Below are 18003 nucleotides of genomic sequence, written 5' to 3'. Positions count from 1 at the left end.
GCTGAGGTCACAGAGCAGGCCAGAACTGTTACAGGCCTGTAGGGGGACAGTCCTAATGGATTTTTAGACAAGAGTGCGACTCGGACCCCACTGAAGGACGCCAAAATAGCATGGATACAGCAGGGTTAACCAGAATGGATGTTTTTGCACTAGGAGGCGATGGGCATGCCGCTTACAGTGACTTTCCAGTCAAAAGGAAACTCCTTTAGCCTCGGTCTGAGCAATGGTCCATGTTCATGTTTAGCATGCATAGCCGGAGATTCCCCAATGTACAATAAATAAATACGGGCTTGGCATTATAATTCTGAGCAAGACAATAAATTTGATGATTTGCAACAAGTCTTTAACACTCAACCAGCAGCTGATGGAAGCACCAAGTGCTTACTAGACAGTCCCTTGCTCGGACTCCAGTCAAGTGATCCTCCACTTAGCGGGACTCATTTTCAGCACCAGCAGGCCAGTAAACCCTCCTGACTCGTGCAGCGCAGCCCCACTGATTAGGTCACACTTACAGGGGACTCTTTGGTCACTTGTTTTCAAGTCACACCAGTCACATAGACCAGGGCAACTTGTCTGACAATGCAATATGCTCAACTATCAGGCTCAAAGCACTTTTCAGAGCTTGCTTTAGCCTAAATAAGGTGGTGCGGCACACCTCCGTGCACTACTTGTTCCAGGGGTGGTGTGCCGTAAGGGCAAACACCTCTCTCTGCTTTTCACTCGGTCTACTGCCATGAGATGCTGTAAACAACCTCCTTATGTAAAAGGCGACTTCTCTTCATACAGCGCAGACGCCAGCTGTTTGTTACAGCTGACACTCGCGGGCAATAGCTGCAATCGGCCACACGGCTGATCCTGGCTATTAACCCTTTAAATGTCGCTATCAATTCTGATCGTGGCATTTAAATCCCCCAACTGATGATCAGCACAGGAAAAGCTACAATTGACGTTGTAAAAAACAGCCTATCTGGCCCATTGCAAAGTAAAACTTGGGGACCTCATGTATGTAAAATGTGTGCAGAGCATGTGCGACAGTGGACAAAAGGGCAGGGAAATGCATGAAGAATGGTGGTGCAGCAAGTACAGAAACACCACAGTGATTGTTCGGTGAATGAGAAGGGCATCATTGGGATTAAGTAGAGTAAAAGGTGCTTCAACACCGAACCATTATTCTCGCAATCCAGCCAGATTCTGAACAATTACACTATGCAAACCCTAATCAAAAAAAAAAATTTTTAAGTATTTTTTTGTGCTCGTAGGTAAAGGTATTTATTAATCCAAGCTACGCGTTTCGGCGATTCACATACGCCTTTTTCAAGCTTCTACAGACAATACAAAGACACAGATATATAAGAACAAATTGTAATTACTTACTCACTACAGCCGGTCATAGTAAGCCAGACAGCGTTCGTTGTAATGGAGAGGGGGCGGGTGCGTACTCGTTACATGGAACGCACGATGCGTTCAAGAAACTTTATTAAGACTGTGTTTGATGAACAAACTAACAGTCTCCACAGACGCCGCCGCATGCACAAGTGTTGTAATCACTTGAATCATGATATAAAGTATATTGAGCCTTCGCTATCTTCACATAACATTAGTGAGAAGATACATTCATAATACAAATTTTTCATATTTCAATCAATTTTAACAACAATTAACAACTAGACAATAAAATATAATTATTGTGATATGATAAAAATTATTAATACATGTATCGTATTTAAAATAAAAAGACCACACTGGAAAAATTGGGGATGATCTTAGGAATTTATATTTTTTGCAACATTTCATTGAGGCCGTAGGGAAGAAGGGTCTTTAATCTATGGATCCAAAACATGTATTTTTTTCTTAGTGAACTGATGGCTTTCATTTCTATATATTCCAACGGAGTAACAGTTCATTTAGAAAAGTCGGCGCTATGATGATCATTGAAATGCTTTGACGGACTTTGTGTGCGCAGATTAGTTTTAATGCTCAGACGATGACTATTGATACGCGTTTTTAATTTGTTTATTGTTCTGCCGCCATAACGTAACTTACAGGGGCGCTCCATTAGATAGGTGACCTTAGTCATGTTACAATCAATATCTGTTCTTTTATGTGCAGCACTTACATTTAATGTGGAAACATTTTGAAATGCCTGTTTTTTTATATTAATTGAGTTTATTTTTCTTTTTTTATCTGGATTTGAGGAGCATACAATAAAATAGTCGCAGAAAAATCCATACAAAAAAAAACTATAGAAAATAAAAATAATCCGGCATTTATTACAAAATTTAGCGATGATAATGTTTTAATTAGGAAAATTTTAAAAAAGCATTGGCCAATCCTTTTAAATGATCCGTTTTTAGACAACTAGAAGAAAAAAACCCCCCACTAATATTCAATAGAAATAAAACACTGCAGAACATTATAGCTCCGTCAAAAAAAGAAAAATAAACTCAATTAATATTAAAAAAAAACAGGCATTTCAAAATGTTTCCACATTAAATGTAAGTGCTGCACATAAAAGAACAGATATTGATTGTAACATGACTAAGGTCACCTATCTAATGGAGCGCCCCTGTAAGTTCCGTTATGGCGGCAGAACAATAAACAAAAACACGTATCAATAGTCATCGTCTGAGCAAGTTAAACTGGAAAAAGACACAAGTAGTGTGGAAACGCGATGTTATTTTAAAAATAAAAAAAGATTAGTTTCCAGCGAAGGCGCGGGATAAGTTTTTATTCCTTTCCACACATCGCTTTACCCGACCGTGCCTGCAAGCATGATCTTCGGAAATCCCTGGACGCCGCTCCAGAACAAAGGATACAGGGAGAAGCAAGAAACTGACTGAAGGCAAAGGTGGACAACAGGTGCAGAAGGGTTAACACCCTGCTCACCGGATTAACCCTTCTAGCACCGGGTAAGTCCACCCTTAACTTGGCAATAAGCATTATTTTACTCTAATTGCATGAGAGGCGCATTTTAAACTGTATTTTTAAATAATCGTACTGACCCATAGAAGAACGTTATCGGCTCATTTTTGTTGTAGTTTTTGGGCTGTATTTTACTCCACTGAGTACTTTTTTAAAGTTTCTCAGTACATTAAATAGCACCATTGAAAAATACAACTAGTCCTACAAAAAACAACCCTCATACAGCGACATCGATCGAAAAAGGAGTTACGATCTTTTAAAACAAAAAAAAAAAAGCTTGGTCACTAAGGGGTTAACTAACTTGAATATAAGACATGTGGCTATTATTCAGCTTTACCCGTGGAATCCACATGTTTTAAGTTGACAGAAAAATATATCTTGCACAGAAAAAGGTCATCTGACCTCGCTTCATCATTTATAACGGAGAGTGATAAATACCCGCGTCCGAAATCCACCCGATCGGGCGGCCGTATGAATAGCGAATATCCGGATCGTGGGAACACGGACCTCTGGTGAGCGACAGCTTCTCTTTATTGAAAGAAGTGCTTCACATAATCAGAAGCGTGGAGAACAGAGGAAAAACGTCAGCGGATCATTAACCCTTTATATAGCTATGCATCACAGAAGGGGAAATAAAAAATGAAAAAGATAATTAGAAAATTAAAATAGATAATAAATGCAAGCTGCCTGCATGGTGAGAGGAGGACGCATCTATGTGCCCAGTCAGTAAGTAACGGCCATTTACTGGGATTGTTTTTAATTCTTGATTTCCCCTTCTGTGATGCATTTCTATTAGTGTAGGGACCCACTACAACGCAAGGAACCGTGAAGTGCTTAGTGGGCTCATGTATCTTGGCCAACATCCAACCAATGCCTTGCATTTATTATCTATCATTCACATGCAGTGTGGCATTAAGACTCCAGGGGGAGCCCAGGGTGGCAGTACCAATGTGGTTCACTGATGGATATGCAGGGCAACCCGCCGAATTATCATGGCGTCATTAATAGGTTGCTGGTCTGCATGGTGAACTACATATATCAGAATGGTCTGGCACCCTGTATCCACTATGTGTGGGAGTGTACGCCAAGCATCCACCCCCCTCATTATCAGGAGGCAGTGTGAGTGGCTGTCTCATCGGTGTCCTGCACAGGTGTTATTGGCTCCTCCATTTGGTAGTCAGCGGAGATCCGTCTCCCGACTCCTGCTCCCGGGCGGCGGCTCCCACAGCGGAGATCCGCCGCGGGATTTCGCAACGCCCGTGGACAGGCAGCCTAAGTAGATGCATGCAGACTTATTACCCTTGGTTGTAACAGGAGCATAAAACTGCATTACCTGCAGACATTTGGACTGAATTCCAGACTGTCTTTGTGATGCAACCGATTTCACCAGAAAATAAGGACTATGGAAGAACGGTACCATGGACAATGGGACATGATGGCGGACTACTGTTGGACCGCCCAGCATGAATGGCCAGGAACATCTCATCGGAGGAAGTGACAAAAACGTGGTTTCAGCGATATCTCAAGGAAGAAACGTTTGTTTGTGTTTTAGACTTCTCGGGAAAGGTTCCAACAATTCAGTCACCAAAAATTGTGCTCCCACTGTTATTTATCCCATATGGTCGACATTGTAAAAAAAAAAAAAAAAGTATCTAGAACTCCAGAATTGCGCTTTTCTGGAAGAAAACAAAAAAAAACAACTTAATAAAAATCAATCAAAAAGTTGTATGTACCCTAAAACAGCACCAAAAGAAGCCACGGGTCATCCTGCAAGCAACAAGCGTTCACACAGCTGCATCGAGGGGAAGATAAAGGTTATGGCGACAGAAAATGTAGGAAAAACAAAAAAAAAAAACACTTTTTTTTAAAACAAATGCTACAACACAAACTATATAGATTTAATATCATTGTAATCATATCGACCCAAAGAATAAAGTTCAATCATTTTTGCTTCAGGGTGACCATCGTAAATAGACCCCCAACAATAGCGGAGTTGTCTTGTTTCTATTTCACTCCACTTAATGCGGTACATGAAAAATACTCCTTGTCCTGCAGATATCAAGGCCTCAGATAGCTGAGAGAAAAATAAGGGGGATCGGTATGAAAATGCTGCCCATACACAACGTATGCCTGTACAAGGGCTGCGTATGCTACGCAGGGCTCACACGCCCGTGTCAATGGAGGAGTTCAAAGTCTATTGACTTTCATTGCCTCCATTCACTGTGTGTTACGCCCGTGTGAAGGAGCCTTGAGGCGGATATTATTTCCACATTGACGGTTCCCGGGTAGCACCATGTGTCGGTGTGGAGGAGCAGCAGGACTCATGGCTGCTGATGAGATGACATATGGCATGGCCTATGTACAGAGTTATAATACCCAGCATGCTCCAGGATTACGTATTGCACAACTCAATAGTCACTAGTACTCTGTGGTGCTGCATATGATTGCAGCCAGGGTCACATCTGTACGTGATCATGTCTTCTCGTCACCCGTGTTGCATGATGTAGTTCCTCATGCTGAGTAATCGTGTTCTTGTACTCTGCAGAGAGAAATGACGGAGAGAATCTGCCCCTGACATGGGACCCAACCGAGGACCTGCTGGACTTGGGCACTTAACTAGAAAGTGAAACCATAATACAAGTACCCAATATAAGTGCCCCAATGGTGGTAATCATCATGGCCTGACTCCGAGGTCGACACAGCGTGGCATGGAAGAAGTCATCCGCAGAAGGAAGATGGCCAGCAACTGCAAGAGACACTTCTTTTCTTGTCTTAGCAACTTCCATACATTGCCAAGACGTTTGACACTAGCAGCAACTTTCTAGGTACTTTGCCAGTAATCTACGCGAGCAGCAACATTCATTTCACTGCAACTTCAGGAGAGCATTTGGTTTCCTGGATCTTCCTATCCAGAATGTAGTTTATCCTCTAATAACGTATGTGAAGATAGGAGCCCCCTGGATCTAATCAGATGATCACGAATGGCTGCTTGTGGCGACACAAGAGCAGCGCACTAAAGGCCAGGCGGATCATACAATGCAGCATGGCTTCTTTTGATGCCGCGGTTCTATATGGTCCATCAGTCATCCATTTCCTGCATCCACTCGGTTCTTCTGCTTCCTTTAGGAGAATGTATAGTAGGGTATAAGCTGCTGGGGTTGTCACAATAATGCAGCTGGGTCAGACACGATGATAGAACTGTTTGGCCCCAGTATATGATCCATGGGCTCGTCACCCACCTGCATTGCGGCATCGTGTAGCGTGGTGGTTTTCCCTTTGTATTTGCCCCCTCAAAAACAGATGTGAGGACCCTGAAGACCAAATAGTAGCCCAATTATAGACAGCAGGAACCTCTCTGCTCTGGTGTCCAGTGTTTATTATGGGGGATATGTTGAGTCTTTTGCGCTTGTGTCTTGCTTATCTTTCAAAGACTCAAGAAACAACGATCAGTCTTATTAAAACCCATCTCAGAAGAGGCTGATCTGCTGCTCTCCACCAAGGAACCAACAGAAGTGAGATCCTGGAAGACACTTGTGCATAAGGGAGTGTAAAGCATAGTGTAATGGCAGAATTATGAGTGTCATCCCCTAATACAGTGACATTAGTTTGTGTATCTGCACCCATTAAACAGTCCCCATCAACACTACCAAACACGGGGATGAGAATAAAGCACGTGTTCATTCTGTGTTCATTCTGAAACTTCACATGATCCCTCCCAGAGAACAGCAACTCTGAAAAGGATCATGTGACATACCCTTTCTTAGATGGAGTAATAGCAATGAGGGATCAGCCCTATTCTCATCTGCACAAGGAAAACTAGAAGCAATAGGATGAAACCGAGAGGAGCCACAGATTAGATATTAGACAGTGAGGGGGATCAATGAGTGGAACAGGTTGCCACGGGAAGTGTGTGTGTGTGTGTGTGTGTGTGGGGGTTCTCCTACAGTGGAAGTCTTCAGAGGCTGGGCAGACATCTGTAATGATTTAGTAATCCCCATTGAGCAGGGGGTTGGACTCGATGACCTTGGAGGTGCCTTCCAACTCCACCAGTCTAGGATTCTATGATTTTTTTCCCCACAATTGTGGCCCCCAGTAAATGTTACTGGCCTCACCTGTAGGGTATACTCAGAAAAAGAGGACTTCTGCAGCAGGCCACAGCATTCTCTGCCCAGTATGACCAATACCTACCCATCCTACATGATCAAAGAGCTTCCACATTGATCATACCTTCACCTGGTCCTTTCCACAGTCCTTCACGACTTTGAGACTTGCATCAAACATTTCTGCCACAGTTTACCTAGTAACACAATGTTAAGCCGAAAAAAGCCCTATCCAATCCAGTGCAGCCTATTACCCCTAATATTGATCCAGAGGAAGGCAAAAAACCACAGTGATGTAGAAGCCAATTTTCTCTATTTAAAAAGGGGGAAAAAATCCTTCCCCACTCCAATCTGGCTCTCGGAATAATCCCCAGATCACCGACCCTTCTGAGTAATCAGCAATATAACACGTAATATTGTAACACTCAAGAAAGACATCCAGAACCTCTTATGTTGTATCCCCATCACCGCGTCCTCATGAGAAAGTATTACAGTCTCACAGCTCTTACAGTAGAGAACTCCTATGTTGTGTAGAAACCTTCCTTCCTCTAGACGTAGAGAGCGCCCCCTTGTTACAGTCCTGGGTATAAGAGATGATGGGAGAGAGCTCTGTACTGACCCGTGATATTATACATAGTTATTAGAGCGCCCCCTTGTTACAGTCCTGGGTATAAGAGATGATGGATGGGAGAGAGCTCTGTACTGACCCCTGATATATCTATACATAGTTATTAGAGCGCCCCCTTGTTACAGTCCTGGGTATAATAGATGATGGGAGAGATCTCTGTACTGACCCCTGATATATCTATACATAGTTATTAGAGTGCCCCCCTTGTTACAGTCCTGGGTATAAGAGATGATGGGAGAGATCTCTGTACTGACCCCTGATATATCTATACATAGTTATTAGAGTTAGGGAAATCAGAGATTTCCTAGCAGGTTTCATTGCCTGGTCCGAATTATAGGAGAAGTCGTGTACACGAATCCCTGACACATGACACAGTCTGTATCATCCGACAATGAAGCTCTTCTGGCTTTAGTACAAAGCAGACATTAATATACGTTCCCTTCCGTATGATCAGAAATACATGCCCCCTGTAATCATAAGAACTCATGATTGGCTGTAGGTGCTAATGGTTTAACATATATTAACGCCTCAAAGTGTGTTACTACTAAATACGCAATTCTCAGGAATCAGAAACTAAATTCTGTACACACTGTTCTAGCAGTTTCTATATGTATGGAGGGGGTTAAAAACCCGCCATCTCTAGACATTCCTAAGCAAAGCATGAGCCTGCATCTACATACTAGTGTACAACATGAACAGAGTTAACCATGTAGATGCTGGTTATTCACTATGAAGGAAGATATACATATATGTATATATTTCTAGAGATGGTTAATGCTTAGCCAATCACAGCCAGTGCTTCCAGAAGGTGGGGATTTTCCAATCCCTGGCCAAAAGATGATGAAGAGAAACAGTGCCGAGACCCGGGAAGAAGCTGCTGCAGCATCGGAGAGCACTTGTGTGGTGATGCATGTGTATTTTTTTTTTTTCTGCAGCCAGGGCTTAGATTATAGCTTTGACAGTAGGAAGGCTCCATAGGGAAACCTGGGCTACAAAATCTCACAAGTCACGTGCATATCGCCGGACCCGCAAGGGTTTTGTGTTGGGTTGGTGCATGCTACAAAATAGCACATGTGTGAAGTAACTCATAGGAAAGCATGGGCTTCACATACATGCGCTTTGTAGCATTGTCGCCCGTGTGAAGGAGGCCTTAAAGGGGTTGTCCCGCGCCGAAACGGGTTTTTTTTTTTTTTTCAATAGGCCCCCCGTTCGGCGCGAGACAAACACAAGGGATGGGTTAAAAAAAACAAACAGTTTAGTACTTACCCGAATCCCCGCTCTGCGGCGACTTCTTTCTTACCTTAGCAAGATGGCCGCCGGGATCTTCACCCACGATGCACCGCGGGTCTTCTCCCATGGTGCACCGTGGGCTCTGTGCGGTCCATTGCCGATTCCAGCCTCCTGATTGGCTGGAATCGGCACACGTGACGGGGCGGAGCTACGAGGACCAGCTCTTCGGCACGAGCGGGCCCATTCACCAGGGAGAAGACCGGACTGCGCAAGCGCGTCTAATCGGGCGATTAGATGCTGAAATTAGATGGCACCATGGCGACGGGGACGCCAGCAACGGAACAGGTAAGTGAATAACTTCTGTATGGCTCATAATTAATGCACAATGTATATTACAAAGTGCATTAATATGGCCATACAGAAGTGTATAACCCCACTTGCTGCCGCAGGACAACCCCTTTAATAGGCAATGATAACCACTGATCTCAGAGAAGCTTACGGAATGTATCAATATTAACAATACCCTGAGATTAGAGATGAGCGAACCTACTCGGCCACGCCCCTTTTTCACCCGAGTGCCGCGATTTTCGAGTACTTCCGTACTCGGGCGAAAAGATTCGAGGGGCGCCGTGGGTGAGTGGGGGGTTTGCAGCGGGGAGTGGGAGAGAGAGAGGGCTCCCCCCTGTTCCCCGCTGCTACCCCCCGCTCCGCCTCCCCCCGCCCCCCCTGAATCTTTTCACCCGAGTACGGAAGTACTCGAAAATCGCGGTGCTCAATCGAGTAATTACTCGAAACGAGTATATTCGCTCATCTCTACCTGAGATCCCAACTCCAATATTATGGGAGACACGAGGCGAATTAATAGCCCTAGGCACCAGAATTAAAAAACAGAGACAAAGAAGTTAAAGGGGTCCACGCCGCATGCGCGCAACCCCGCTTGTCGGAGGAAGAAGACTGCCTGCTGGTAGAGGACCCCCGCAGCACAACAGCAGAACACAAGGTAAGCATTAGGTAAGTATTATGTTTTAATGCTTTAACAGCCACAAATCGTGGGTTCCCTGTGTCCATTAGGCAGCCCAGGGAACAATGGCTGCTAAAGCATAAAAACATTATCCGTGTCAGAACCCCTTTAAGGCCAGATCTCCAGCTCACAAACCCGAAAGACACTCTTAGTAGCAAAACCCAAAAACTGAAAACTGAGAGACAAACTTAAAAGCAGCAAAACACTTTTCACGTCCAAATATAAAATTTATTTGAAAGGAGACAAAAGGATCTAAAATTATGTCAAAACTTATTAAAAACCTTCATCTCTAAGATAAAAGACCCATCAGGGAAAATAGCCACATCTACTAAATACAGGGAATCGGAAGAATGGTCCAAGTCTTTTTACAGTTTATCGGATATTGTCGCAGCAGACCCCCACACTAATATTTACACAACTTCGTGGCCATTCCTAGAAACCCTTAGACTACTAACAGATGAAGCCACTACACCCATTCTCAGATCCCGAGGTGGCTGAAGTGCTCGCCTCCATTCCCAATATGGACCCAGATGGTCTGCCTATCCTTGATTAGAAGAACATTCTCTGAGATACTCCTTCCAATTTTTGCTAAAAACACTGCAACGCTCTTCTTTCAGGGGAAACTCTCCCTAAACAAACCTTAGAAGCCTTCATAACTAGAGATGAGCGAGCACGCTCGTTTAAGGCTGACGCTCGGGCGCACATCGGTCTTTTCGAGTAACCAATTACTCGTCCGAGCACCATGTGGGGAGGCGGCGGGGAGAGTGAGAGATCTCTCTCTCTGCCCCCATATGGTGCTCAGACCAGTAATCAGTTACTCAAAAAGACCGATGCTCGCTCAAGCATCAGCCTTAAACGAGCGTGCTCGCTCATCTCTATTCATAACCCTGACCGCCAAAGAAGGCAAAGGCCCTGAACTAAGCAGCAATTAATCGCCCTATCTCTGTGGAATGCAGACCTCAAACTACGGGCAAAACTCGTTGCCCAGCGTATCTTCCCCGGCTCACTAAACGTATTAACCCGGATCAGGTGGGTTTCATGCCAGGCATGGAGGGTAAATATAACACATCCCGCATAATCAATGCTATTCTATATGCCAAAACAAATAAGATACCTCTTGTTCTACTTGGCACAGATGCTGGGAAGGCCTTCGACAGAGTCAGCTGGGAATACATGGAATTGGCCAGAATCCACATTAACGGAGCTCTGTCAGACCCTTTCCCCACCAAAAATAAGACGAGACAGGGTTGCCCATTATCCCCTACACTTTTTATCTTGATGGAAACCTTGCTTCAGGGTATTAGACAGAGCCCTGACCGAGGGTTTGAAGGTAGGGAACACTACTTATTGCACAAAAAGGCTTTCCCAGCAATTTTGGAGATTTTTGACCTTTTTTGGCAAACCATCCAACTTCAAAATTATCTTTGACAAATCGGAGGCCCTTAATGCCTGGGCACCGGCTATACCATCATAAGGCTGCAGAAACAACTAGCCTTCAGATGGCCCCCTCAAGTATTAAATATTCGGGGACCCCCTTAACCTCTAACCCGACCCACCTGTTTGGTGCAAATTAAACCCCCCTTCTCAAAAAGCTTAAAACTCAGCTTGAAATATTAAACCTCCCATTCTTATCATGGATGGGCAGGAAAAACTTACCTTCTACCTGTATCCTGCGTTATATTATATGCGGTGCCACTAGAGGTGCCCGGCTTAATCAGCTCTTCAGGAGTGTCATTCGGATCAAACACAATCCACAATAAGGCCTCATGCCTACGGCCACCCCCCAAAGAGCCAATACTCACCTCTCTGGATCTGCCATGCGTGTCCCGCCCGGCGAGTATGCGCAGTACAGCACGTGACGCGCCAGCAGTGTGGGATGAAGCAGCCGGCAGGGACGTGTAATCAGCGGAAGTATAGTGTGACGGACGGCTTCCATTGACTACAATGCAAGCCAGCCGAGCGGATTCCCGCGGCAACTAGAGCATGCCGCGGTTTGTTTCATGCTGAACATTAAGCTATTAGGTTAAATAGAACCGAATAGCTGCGGCATAACACCGCAGATTTCCGCGACGTGAAACGCAGCAGAAATCCGAACCTGGGCATTAGCCCCCTAGTCTTTGCATATCTAACAGGGAGGACTCGGTCTCCCAAACTTACTCTTCAATTATAAAGCGATTCATAAATCCAGACGGACTCACCCACTATCAATTTAGAGAAATCCTCACTAAAACCAGATAGCCAATTCCTTTTATGGCCCAAGGACCCCGAATAAATCTCAGGCTCTTAGCCTAATTACAGAAGGCACAATAAGGTCCCAAGATCCCCACGTCTGGCATCATCAGATCGCCGTACACCCCAATCACCGACCCCTGCCTCATCGATTCCCTCCATCCTAGCTAATAGACCACTAAGCAGCGCCGGCCCGTGGCCAAAACTGATTGCCGTAACCATTTAAGACATCACTAAAAGGCAACAAAGTAACTAATTTAAACCAGATCTACACACTCATTCCAAATAGCCCAGGGGGCTTCGTAGGTGCGGGAGGGACATCTACCACTCTGAGGGCTCACAGAGGCAAACTAAGAGACCCACTGTGGTTTGAGGCATACCTTAGCCCCCTCTCCCTGTCCACACCTACATGGGACCGCTTCTATAAACTAGGCCTCCGACAAAGTGTGGCTCCTTAGGGAGTGGGAGAGACTTACGTGCCGCATTCAGGAACGATGAAACCATAAGAACAGGACATGATTTCCCTTCAATTCTCTAGATGCGTTCACATTCAGGAGAACTACAAACATCTCACAAGGGGTACAAAGCGTCCACCTCCACCGCTAATCTGGCGCTTTCTGACGTCTGCTGGAGGTGCGAAGCACAGAGGGCGACAATCTTACACATAACCCAACATCATGTATGGGGAGACACCCCGGGGGGGGCCGCTGGGACAGCGTGCCTGGGGAGACACCCCGGGGGGGGGGCCGCTGGGACAGCGTGCCTGGGGAGACACCCCGGGGGGGGCCGCTGGGACAGCGTGCCTGGGGAGACACCCCGGGGGGGGGCCGCTGGGACAGCGTGCCTGGGGAGACACCCCGGGGGGGGGGGGCCGCTGGGACAGCGTGCCTGGGGAGACACCCCGGGGGGGGGGGGCCGCTGGGACAGCGTGCCTGGGGAGACACCCCGGGGGGGGGGGGCCGCTGGGACAGCGTGCCTGGGGAGACACCCCGGGGGGGGGGGGCCGCTGGGACAGTGTGCCTGGGGAGACACCCCGGGGGGGGGGGGCCGCTGGGACAGCGTGCCTGGGGAGACACCCCGGGGGGGGGGGGGCCGCTGGGACAGCGTGCCTGGGGAGACACCCCGGGGGGGCCCGCTGGGACAGCATGTATTGTTGTCGGTCTCACACCTGCAGCATTAGTCGGAGGCTCTGTTGACAACCTGTTGCTGTGGATACTTGGTAATCAGAAGTCCTGCTGGAGCCGGCGAGTTGCTGTCGTGGTTTGTCACTACCTTGTATGCCTGGTCTACCATCAAGGCCGCAGGCTCAATGTCTGCATGTTCCTATTAATGTGTATCACCTGGAGGCCCCCGACACACGTAAAGCCATGTCAATGGGACCTTCTAATGTTACAATTCATCGCCGGTCGGAGCTTCACGATGTTTGTGCGTTTAACATTAGAAAGTCCCATTGACAATCGCATAAAAAAACCACAAGTGGGCGTTCACCCGAACTGAGCTGAAGCTTAAAGGGGTTGTCCGGCCATAAACATTAGGTCTCATTGTAATATACATTGTGCATTGTAAATTAGGCAAACAGAAGTTATTCACTTACCTCTTGGCTGCCCCCCCCCGTGTTGCTCCTCGGTTGCCATGGTTCCTGGTTCCGACAAGTCTCTTGTCCTCTTCTTGTCAGGACGACCGGGGACGCGCCTCTCCAGCACAGCTCTGCGCATGTGCAGAAGAACTTCAGCCTGGGAAGCTGCCTGCAGGGGAGGCGTGTCTGCTGGCTCTTCAACTCCAAGGTAAGAATGAGAGGAGGGGCGGGCTCTCGTGGGGGGGGGGGGGGGGGGAGGGAGGATGGATGGATGTGTGCAAGTGGCTGTCAGAAGTCCGGGTGGGGGGGCAGTGATGTGTGTGTGTGTGTGTGTGTGCAATGTCAGGAGACCCGGCTGTCAGAAGTCCCGGGGGGGGGAGGGGGGAGTGCTGTTAGTGTACTTGTGTGTGGGCACTGTAAAGGGGGACTCTGTGGGGGAGGTCACAGGGGGGGCACTGTATAGGGATGCTGTGGATGGGGGGCATGTGGAGGGGGGCTACTTTGGAGGGCACTGTAGGGGTGACACTGGGGGGCATGTGTAGGGGGTACTGTAGAGGGCACTGTTTGTGGCACTGTGGGGGATCATTAGGGGGGCACTGTGGGAGAGTGCACTGTGGAGGGGGTCATTGTGAGGGGGGGGGGGGTCGCTGTGGGAGGGGCACTATGGGGGCATGTGTGTGTGGGGAAATGTTTTGTTTCACTTTAGCAGGGTGGGGGGGCAGTAGGTAGCCTTGCAGTGGGGGGCTGCAGGAGAGTTCTCTCTCGGCTCTCCCCAGCCCCTCTCCATTCACTATACACTGTGCTGCTGTTTACACTCATACCAGGATTTTATCCTGACATGAGTGTAACAGTCTCCCCTGGCCACACCCCCTCTGATTATAGTATGCAGCAGGGGGCGGGGAGAGACTGTAGATCAGTTCAATAGAGGTGGGCGTGTTGTGGGCGGGGCTAGGACTTGAGCTGAGGGAAATCCTGCCTTTTCATGTCTCTTACTACCATCGGGAGCGCGCACACAGAAGAGGGAGAGCGCAGAGCATTGTGGGAAGGCAGCACAGAGGCGCCATCTTTGAAAGCTGCAGTGAAGATCAGATTCTAAGGTAAGAAACTGACATTGCAGCTGATCTGCCGGCCGGTGTGGCTCCTGTGGCCCCTGTATGCTGTGTGTTACTATCCTTACTGAAAGGGAAGCAGCAGCATTATAAAAATTTTTACCCTGTGTGGCCAGACAACCCCTTTAAAGGGGTTGTCCCGCGCCGAAACGGGGGTTTTTTTTTTTTTTTTAACCCCCCCCCCCCCCCGTTCGGCGCGAGACAACCCCGATGCAGGGGTTAAAAAAACAAACCGCTCAGCGCTTACCTGAATCCCGGCGGTCCGGCGTCTTCATACTCACCTGCTGAAGATGGCCGCCGGGGTCTGCTCCCTCCGTGGACCGCAGCTCTTCTGTGCGGTCCATTGCCGATTCCAGCCTCCTGATTGGCTGGAATCGGCACGTGACGGGGCGGAGCTACACGGAGCCGGCATTCTGCACGAGCGGCTCCATTGAAGAGAGCAGAAGACCCGGACTGCGCAAGCGCGGCTAATTTGGCTATCGGAGGGCGAAAATTAGTCGGCACCATGGAGACGAGGACGCCAGCAACGGAGCAGGTAAGTATAAAACTTTTTATAACTTCTGTATGGCTCATAATTAATGCACAATGTACATTACAAAGTGCATTATTATGGCCATACAGAAGTGTATAGACCCACTTGCTGCCGCGGGACAACCCCTTTAAGGCCTCATGCAGACGGCTGAGTCGGATGCGACCCGTGCCCCGGCATTCACCCTATCCTCACCCGGCCGGCGTCTTCTCTCTGCACTGGCACACGGCCCTGACGTTTCTGTGCCAGCCTCGCACTGAAATAGGACGTGCCGCAATGTATTTTTACGCGGTCAAATCGCGGCTGTCTGCATAGGACTGCATTATCTAATGAAGTCTTATGGCAGCGGGCACGGGCGGAAAACCCGCCGCGGAAATCCTGCCCGCCTGCATTTACCCTAGGACAAGGCAATTATCACCCAGCCTCTCTGAACAATCTCAGCTGTCAGCCCAGAGAAATAACCAGATAGGGCAATCTCTGACCTAAACCCAGGCTCTAGCAGGACTTCTGATTAACAAGTACCCACAGCAAGCAGAGCTCCTATCCTGACCTAAACCCAGGCTCTAGCAGGACTTCTGATTAACAAGTACCCACAGCAAGCAGAGCTCCTATCCTGACCTAAACCCAGGCTCTAGCAGGACTTCTGATTAACAAGTACCCACAGCAAGCAGAGCTCCTATCCTGACCTAAACCCAGGCTCTAGCAGGACTTCTGATTAACAAGTACCCACAGCAAGCAGAGCTCCTATTCTGACCTAAACTCGGGCTCTAGCAGGACTTCTGATTACCACCCACAGCAAGCGGAGCTCCTATCCTGACCTAAACCCGGACTTTAGCAGGACTTCTGATTAACAAATACCCACAGCAAGCGGAGCTCCTATCCTGACCTAAACCCAGGCTCTAGCAGGACTTCTGATTAACAAGTACCCACAGCAAGCAGAGCTCCTATCCTGACCTAAACCCAGGCTCTAGCAGGGCTTCTGATTAACAAGTACCCACAGCAAGCAGAGCTCCTATCCTGACCTAAACCCGGACTCTAGCAGGACTTCTGATTAACAAGCACCCACAGCAAGCGGAGCTCCTATCCGGACCTAAACCCGGACTTTAGCAGGACTTCTGATTAACAAGTGCCCACAGCAAGCGGAGCTCCTATCCTGACCTAAACCCGGGCTCTAGCAGGACTTCTGATTAACAAGTACCCACAGCAAGCGGAGCTCCTATCCTGACCTAAACCCCTTTGAATAGCTATAGCTAGCTTAGTGAGATCGTCTATGATACAGCAAGCAGAGCTCTGCTCCAGGGTCTTCCGATCTATTAGAGCCCGCTGCTTCTACTGCTCGCCATCATTACGGCACCGTGGAGGTCTGCCATTAGATTTAGTTGAGCTTTTTCTCTGGCTTCTACTGTAAGGCCGGGTTCACACAGGCAGATTCCGTCCGGAGTTTTGCCGCAGCACATCAGCCTGCGAATCCCGTGATTGGCCAGCCGTGCGGACGAGATTTGTCCAGACGGGGCCGTAAAGCCGGCAGATTCGCTGACCGCAGCATGTCCATTCTTTTTTTTCTGTGAACACCCCAACAGCAGAGCTACAGTGCAGGGGGCTTCATAGCACTCCCCCAGGGTGAGAATTACCGCCGCGGAGAGACGCAGAAGGGGCGATATAAAGCCTGACGTCACCATGTTACTCCTAGTGGGGCAGAAGCCCCCCGCCGGCCCTGCGCGATACCAGACCCCCCCCCCCCCGCGATACCAGACCCCCCCCCCCCGCGATACCAGACCCAGACCCCCCCCCGCGATACCAGACCCAGACCCCCCCCCCGCAATACCAGACCCCCCCCCCCCGATACCAGACCCAGACCCCCCCCCCCCCCCCCCGATACCAGACCCAGACCCCCCCCCCCCCCCGATACCAGACCCAGACCCCCCCCCCCCCCGATACCAGACCCAGACCCCCCCCCCCCCCGATACCAGACCCAGACCCCCCCCCCCCCCCGATACCAGACCCAGACCCCCCCCCCCCCCCGATACCAGACCCAGACCCCCCCCCCCCCCGATACCAGACCCAGACCCCCCCCCCCCCCCCGATACCAGACCCAGACCCCGACCCCCCCGATACCATTCAGCTAGTTAACCACTTAGATGCCGTTCACCAAGAAGGTAGATCTACTTATAGGAGGTACATATATTATTACTAGAACAGCCCGTGATGTCATCTGCAGACTCGCCTCCCTGCTTCTCTTCCCTCTGTCACTCCTCCTGTCAGCCAGCTCGCACCCCCCACATCTGACAGTACAGAACGAGTCAGCTCTCCGGTCAGTCCTTGTAGGGACTCCATCCCCGCCGCAGCTGTGTCCTCGCGGCATCCGACACGAGGTCTGATCTTTAGTCACCACTTTCTCCTCACCGCATCCAACCATCAGACAGCGGAGACCCCGCCATTCCGCAGCTCGCCACACGGTTTCTGGCTACTTCCGGTTTGCGCTGCACGCCTCGTTCTGCCTATGAAACCCACGAATCAGCAGGGACTACCGGATAACAGCTGAGTTGCGTCCAATCATCTAAGGGGGCGGGAATAAACCAGAAGAAGGCAACCAATTAGAGCACAGCAAAGGCCGGGCCCTGTGAGATAAAACCAATCAGCGCCGTGGGCGGGAATAGAC

General features: G+C 48.7%; 1 protein-coding gene and 1 long non-coding RNA gene across 2 annotated transcripts in view; one reads left to right on the top strand and one right to left on the bottom strand.

Annotated features, from left to right (window-relative positions):
• MOB3C (MOB kinase activator 3C) overlaps positions 1 to 6591 on the top strand; it is a 30690-nt gene extending 24099 nt beyond the window's left edge. Inside the window, exon 4 of the mRNA XM_066598061.1 lies at positions 5468 to 6591. Within this exon, the coding sequence (XP_066454158.1) occupies positions 5468 to 5497 (30 nt within the window). The 3' untranslated portion in view covers positions 5498 to 6591. The remainder of the gene's footprint in view (positions 1 to 5467) is intronic.
• LOC136620070 (uncharacterized) overlaps positions 1 to 13908 on the bottom strand; it is a 54947-nt gene extending 41039 nt beyond the window's left edge. Inside the window, exon 1 of the long non-coding RNA XR_010791130.1 lies at positions 13725 to 13908. This is a non-coding gene — a long non-coding RNA (uncharacterized lncRNA). The remainder of the gene's footprint in view (positions 1 to 13724) is intronic.
• Between the last annotated feature and the right edge of the window lie 4095 nt (positions 13909 to 18003).

Source organism: Eleutherodactylus coqui, chromosome 3 (assembly GCF_035609145.1).
Source record: "Eleutherodactylus coqui strain aEleCoq1 chromosome 3, aEleCoq1.hap1, whole genome shotgun sequence".
Taxonomy (NCBI): domain Eukaryota; kingdom Metazoa; phylum Chordata; class Amphibia; order Anura; family Eleutherodactylidae; genus Eleutherodactylus; species Eleutherodactylus coqui.
Note: the sequence above shows the minus strand (reverse complement) of the source record. Positions and strands in the feature narration are given on the sequence as shown.